This window comes from Aspergillus bombycis (assembly GCF_001792695.1).
Source record: "Aspergillus bombycis strain NRRL26010 chromosome Unknown contig00028, whole genome shotgun sequence".
Taxonomy (NCBI): domain Eukaryota; kingdom Fungi; phylum Ascomycota; class Eurotiomycetes; order Eurotiales; family Aspergillaceae; genus Aspergillus; species Aspergillus bombycis.
The window spans coordinates 225,047-232,193 of record NW_019170030.1 but is presented as its reverse complement, the minus strand read 5'-3'; the positions used below and the strand labels follow the sequence as shown (position 1 = coordinate 232,193).

Below are 7,147 nucleotides of genomic sequence, written 5' to 3'. Positions count from 1 at the left end.
CTCTCTGTACTATTTTAATTATTGGATATATGTACTAAATAGATCTGGCTGTCCTATCGCACAGTAGTACTCCCCGGTCGACGGCTATCCTCCATGTTTGGCCCAGTGAACTACGCAAAGTACATCCTACCAGGAATGCCACACCTGCTCCAAACTGACACGAGATTTACATAGGTTATCTCGGATATTGAGTGGCATGTTGAGCGACATCTACTCTATTCAACCTATGTCTATTACCGAACGTTTGTCTCACACAGCCAAGTATATGAGCGAACTGAAGCCATGGCATAGAGAGATGGCCGGTTTCCTCGACCAGCCTAGTTCAAACGCTGTCCCAGTAGTCTTAATCTATCAGAGACAGAGAAACGTCCTTAATCTTGCATACTGGCATGCAGTGATTCTATTCTAAAAGCAGTCATCCTACCCAGCCAGAATTCATCATTATGGTCTGTGATGCCGTCAATGCTTCTGACTCTTGCTTTCGGCATCGCGATGGTGTTCTCAACATTAGTCATGATATTATTGGAAACACTATATTACCCGCTACTTAAGACAAATTAGTACATACGACCACAGGGTGTGGAGAACAGGGCTTCCCGTCCGCTCAGCCGTACTTAAGCCACACGCCGGGAGGTTAGTAGTTGGGTGGGTGACCACCAGCGAATCCCTCCTGTTGTATGTTTTTCTTTTTCTTTTTGTTATTTTGCCCTTCCAATACTTTTGTTTTCACCTCGTTCACCCTCCTGCCCCTGAAGCTGTCTGAACCCATTTAAGCTTTACCCATTGCGCCATTATACCTCCCGCACATCTGAAGTGTCCACTGCCCGTACTTTACATTTTTTTCCCTTTCTTTTTTTTTTCCAGCCCTTCTTCTCCACCCGGCGATTGAGGCCTCCATAAACGGGATAGCAGTTCAATTTATTTTATTTTTATTATTTCTTAAGTTTCGCTTCTGGCAGCCTTTACTAACATATATTATTTCTATACTTTCATCTTGGAGTAGCAGACATACATCCGAGTACAGGTTGTGCTATCAACTAGTTAACTAATGCTATTGTATATTTTTGTTTTGGTTTTTATGATTTGTTTGGAAAGCAAGCCCTCTTGACTAGTTGTTGCTTGACATAGCCATGAGCGGAAATAAAGGGATATTTCTGGCCGGCCAACCCACTGACTGTTGCGGATGATCCTTCCGTTGGTATGGGTTTAGAGCATGATTTCTTGAGCTGTACTGGCTGTGGGTACTCAAACTTACGTCAGGAATCGAGACCTTGAAGAAGGCTTCTTCTACATAGGCTGAATATTTTGAAAGATATTGTTCCAAGAGTAGAACAAAGTGGAAAATATACAACCGGTAGTGAATAGCTTCTCAGAAGCACGGTTCCCAGTAATCACCTCTTATTCTGGTACTTTCTGAGTCTGAAAGGGTGCCTCGGCGGTTATCTGTGGCTCTCTCTTGGGTAGTGCTACTAAGCAGTTGGGAGACCCCATGTAAACCATTGCGAGTCAGACGTATTCTCCAGTCATACGATTAGGGCCCAAGGTCGACTAAGTCGGACGACTGAAATGGGTGATAAAATGGCACCCTTGATAGGCTGATGGAAAGCCTGTCGCTAGAGCTCGGCGCTTCGTCGGAGGGACATTTGAGGCTGACGGCAGTGCGCAGCCTTGCTTCTGCTCATCGACACAAAAACATCAACCTCAAATGTTCTCGCAAGGTTTGTTAAGCACTCAGTTCGCTCTCACCTGCATTACACGATATCAACCTTCCCTCTATTAACGCTATGGCTGAGCTAGTCGGTGTCGTGTCTAGCGCCATCACATTTGCAACGTTTGCAGTCCAAGTCAGCAAATCTGTTCAGACACTTAAGGGCTATTGGGATTCGATACGCGATGCACCAGATGATCTCAAATGGCTTCTGAGAGAGGTGGAGATGCTCGGATCCATAATAGCTGATGTTGACAAGGACTTGTCACAAGGATCTGTCCCCTTAGGTCTGAGAGATAGCCAGCATGTTACACAAAGCTTGCATCTCTGTGAAGAGGCTGTGGAATGCTTGGAGTCACTTTGCAAGGACTTATTACAGGGCATCGGCTCATCTAGCCGAATGCGTAGGTCCTACCAGGCCGCAAAAATTATACTACACGAAAGGAGGATTGAGAAGCACATTTCAAAGCTACATAGCGTGGTCCGGCTACTTATGCTATCCCAGCAATGCTACATCAGGTATGACCTTCTATTTCAGTGTATAGGATGACTGAGATCTCCCTGTACTAATAAAGCTAGAGCGGTGATACAAGTTCAACCGAGCTTGATCGCCGAGGAAATAAGAAACTTGGGGGTAGCTTCCTCTCACACACTTATTGCAGAACATGTTTCAGCACCTCATTGTGAGTCTATGTTGACGATTATTTTCTTGGAAAATAACCACCTTTTCAAGACGTTAGTTTGGCTCTAATAGAGACGTCAGTGGGGGCGTCGAAATTGCAGAAAGGACAGTTTCGGCCTCACAAAGGCAGATTTTTTTGGCTTCTCCGGGCCCCGCATTGGATGACATCTCGCGTATTGGAGATATCGGGGATGAAAACTCTCTCCGGATGGGACTGGAGTTTTCGGACATACAGTGAGGTGCGCTGGGCTAGTGACTTTGATTGTGATTTAAGAGAAGGAAGGATAGAGAATATCCAGCATCGCTTTGCCTCGGGAGAGCTCTCACCATTCTTCCGCGTGCAGGGTAGCGGACGAAGTCTACTACATGTAAGTATCATCTTCGTTCAAGGTAAATAATACATACCTTGGCTATTCATACTGACTTATTAGTATGCGGTCTGCGCTGGTAGAAATAATCAAATGGTTGACTTTCTCCTGGAGCAAGGAGTGGACCCATCCATCGAAGGGGGACTCTCCACGTCGAAGACGCCCCTTCGGCTCGTCTTAGAGATTGGGAGACAGGCGGCATCAAATAAACTCTACCCGCTTTTACCCTACCTACGTTGCCTACTTCACCATTCACAACACCTCGTCTATGATAATGCCGAAGAAGCAGTCAATGGAATCTTATCCGAGTTTCATGGCACATCTGAGGAATTCAGATTCTTGCAGCAGCACTGCTGTCCCACATTCTATCAAATGCCACGGTGGGCCCGGATAAAGGTAGCAGCGCAGATTGTTTGTGACGCAAACCATTCTTATTACGCCGAAGAAGCAAACAATACCCCTGACTTGATTAAAACGGTCCTCAGCAAAGATATATTAGAAGTGAAAACCTTCCAGGCGAAGTTCACTCTACCTTTTACTCCAAAAGAAACGACCTTGATGCACTGTATTGCAGAAAAGCTAGGAACTACCCAGGGCTTTCTACAAATGTCTTGTCGATGTACAAGAGTCGCAAACTGTAGATATCAAAGATTCACTCAGCCTGCCAATACCCTGTGTCTCACAAGATGGCAAGCTATCTATGAGTCATGGAAAAGTCTCTTCTTTGACTTTTTGCGGGTTGGGGGAAATATTCATCAAATTGTCGATGGCAAAACGCTATTAATCGCATTTTTGGAAGGGTATCTGGCTTCCCTGTTATCTCTCTCTGAGTCTAACCAAGCTCTGTGGCTTGGCCAGGAAATTTGTCATGCGGGTATTCGAGCCTGGCTGAAGGATATGAGAACCGCAGGTCTAGATTTGGAAGGGTTGGGGGCACATGAGTGGCGTATTTGGAAGAGCGGAAAGGTTCAAAGGGAATTTAACGGGGGATTTCACCGGGTTACTGGTATTGTCTATGGTCCATACCCGGAAGATTGGTACATATGGCTATTGGAGCCATCTGATTCTTTTGTAGGGGAGTTTTGGGCATTAGTCGAGCGACCAGCAGAGACAATGCCTGGGGAGTGGCCGAGTGAATAGCTCCAGAGAAATGCATTTGAGCGAGTTATGCGGCTGGCAGTGCATAATCAAGAATAATTGACGAACTGTTTCTTCTCTTCTCCACTTAAATAGAGAGTCGCACTCACCCAACAGGAGAGATGTGCCTGAATGAAAGCAAGAAAACGCCAGAACCGCTGGCCATACTACACAAAAGAAAAAGGCCTATCTTTTATATCCCTGCAGAATACATCAGTAAAGAATGATATCAGCCTTTTATTATCCCTATATCCACCTTTTATAACCATAGCTACAAGTTCCAGAACCCCTAGGTAGGATCGACCGTCAGGCGGAGGCACAGGTATCAGGTGTGGGGCTAGGAATATGCGACCCATCACTATCTAACCTCTGCGTAGCTATCTTAACTAGCATTCAAGTGTCTGCTCAGTGATATTTCAGTTGAATGTGAGTACCAGTTAGGTTGCCTTAGATTGTCATAGTGACCTAGATAACCGGCTAGTCGAATATTGATGCGTCTTTCCATGCTATCTTTCAAAGATCAGGAAAAAAAGAAAGAAAAAAACCTGCAGGTCTTGATGAAATAAAGTTTTAGTGGAATAAGATATATAAAGTTTATTTTGGCTTACTTGTTATTTTGTGCAAATGTGACTTATAGTTTGAGCGCATAATATTCAGGTGGGCGAACATGGGCCTCAGGGAAGACTGAATAGGGCAGCAAGCCGCCCCCACAGCGCTTGGCGACCACCATCATACTTTGTGCTGTTGTATGTTTTTCTTTTTTATTGGTTTGTTGTATGTATATAAATAAATACCGATACCAAGACGCCAACAATGACTCGTAATGGTGTACTGACGAGCGTCGCGGCAAGCAATGAGAAGACGGTCATTTAATATAACGATGACGTCCAAGCCGTGGTGGTAGATCGCCAGTCTGCCTACAAGTTCTGGGCTCCTATGTTGGATAATAATCCACTTGCATGGGAGAACTCTACTGGTAACTACACCCGTCTTATAAGAGCGTGCGATATACTCATGTACTGACAAAAAGCACATTAGTTCTTGTCCACGGACCCTATCTCGTCCGCACGGCCGAGATCGAGGGCGATACCATCTACATCACTGGTGACTGGGACGAAGAAACTGACGTCGAGATCTGGGCTCCCAAGAAAGTGAAGAGTGTCTCATTCAATGGCTCGAAGCTCAAGATCACGAAGTCTAAGCACGGAACCCTAGTTGGACCATTCCTTATGGCTGGAAGGAGTGGAAAATCCAAATTCAACTGTAATCGACTTGAGACATCAACGCTAGCTGCCAATTAAATAAAGTCGCAGAGTAAAACGTTTCTCCTAGATATACAAAATGCCTCACTATAGAAGCAAACACCTGGGGCAGTGCTCCTAGGCATATTCTATGTGGTTTAATTATCCCACCATTGAATACCTGTGCATAAAGTATGGTCTGGTGGAGACGTTGCGGGTTTTGAGGCCGAGATGGTCAAACATAACCGTGGGTAACACTCCCGGATCGACGGGTACGTAACTTAAGGTTTCTAATATCCTTTGCCACTAATTGGAGACCAAACAATGGTACAGGGTGCATACTTGTGGGGTTACCGTGTATGCTTAAAACGTTACCTCCAAAGGCGAGCAAATTTCACCAATCGAAACCCTTTGTAGGATTATTTAGATACCCTGATATGCACAATCCTTGGCATGTCTTAGATTCGAATCCTTGATCTGGGTGGCTGCAAGGTATTGTTTGTGTAAAGCTATGCTGTGCGATTCCCGAAGTCAACTGGTACGAAATTGCTATGAACCAAGCCACATGGGACAGGGCTTGCTGATTGGGTTGTGCCGCTTGTAATCGACTGACCCCTTTTCACATCTGCTATAAAGAGTGGCGACTTTCCCCAATGCATATCGAATGATACATTGCCATCTTAGGGTCGACCATCTTTCACCCTGTCCCTACTGAAACACCCAAGACATGTCCTTCTTAATCTCTCTTCTCACCAAGGGTGTCTTCATTCTTGCGTTATATTCTTACTTTATGGCCGCTAGTACTGCTTCAGCCAGTGGTTTTGTTAAACGTCGACAGGCGAAAGCCAATGTTTGCAGGGTCGATGGCAAGGTGGTAACTGCCCCTACCGATCAGCGGAGGGCCACTGTCCAGGGACAGAGAAATAAGCTCAAAGGAGCACCATAGCTTCCAGACTGCCATAAACTGCCAGATCTCAAAGGCGAAATGGAGTGCGTTGCATGAAGATATTTCAGTCGGAACCTGGGCAGCTGCGGCGGCCGTTTGCACGGAAGGACGTCTTATCTGTTCAATCTTTGAACCAGCATGCGAGGCTGCACACATGGCAGTTGTTTCATGGGATTTGCACTCTATTTTCCAAAAGTGTTACTGTCTTCATGCAGACTGCAGCGACAACAGTGTACTTGCTCGATTCCCAAATGCCCCCGGTACTCTATGAATTGGTGGAGGGGCATTTCACATTAATGGCCTTCCCGCAAAAAGAGTTGGAGTTCAGTCCCTCAACCACACAGAACAATCCTCTGGTTTGTAGTGATCTCTAGAGGGCTGGACCGGTAGTTGTGGTACGTTTAGACTTAAATAATGTCTAACGTTGCTAATTATCATAGATTCAATGATCGTACAATTGGAGTCTAAACCACATAGAAACGACCGTCTTTGGCCAATATAGACAATTGGATTGTCGTGTGGGTGTTTTCGTTTAGGCTGTCTTTGGGTTGATTTGCAATGGCCAACATCCATAATTGACCTCTCTCCTGTTTCTCATTTATTATATCTGTTTAGCTTCCTGTTTAGCACTATTCAACAGAGTATAATGAACTTCTGCTTTCTATTATCATACATGTGTGCAGTTGACGGTGCATCATGATAGTTTTGGCTCCCATATTTCCAGGAGACTTCACAAGCTGCCAAGCACTAGACCCTAGGATTGGTCTTTTGCTGTCCTGAGAGCTGTCTACCAACCCAAAAAACCGAGAGATGTACCAGGCTGGATCCTCATCAAGTAGCCTCCAAGTCTGAGAGTATTTTCGAGCCGTGTCGGAATTCCTCAAATGCAACGAAGGCCCACAGTTGATCTACTTCCTTTTGCCTGCTTTCTGCTTACACCTATCACTGGGGCTCTGAATCATCTTCTCCCGGAACAAAAGTGTTCCAACCGATTCCGAAACTAGGGTCCTATTCTGCTAAGAGATCCAGGCTTCATTCTCGCATCTACACTAGCACAAAACCGCA

General features: G+C 45.3%; 1 protein-coding gene across 1 annotated transcript; it reads left to right on the top strand.

Annotated features, from left to right (window-relative positions):
* Nucleotides 1–1,784: 1,784 nt before the first annotated feature.
* Nucleotides 1,785–5,196, top strand: ABOM_005031 (uncharacterized protein; the record flags this gene model as incomplete). The annotated part of the gene is made up of 5 exons (XM_022532160.1): nucleotides 1,785–2,227; nucleotides 2,288–2,391; nucleotides 2,472–2,758; nucleotides 2,822–3,323; nucleotides 4,934–5,196. 5 exons carry the CDS (start codon nucleotides 1,785–1,787, stop codon nucleotides 5,194–5,196), a joined length of 1,599 nt encoding a protein of 532 aa, XP_022390576.1.
* Nucleotides 5,197–7,147: the final 1,951 nt, after the last annotated feature.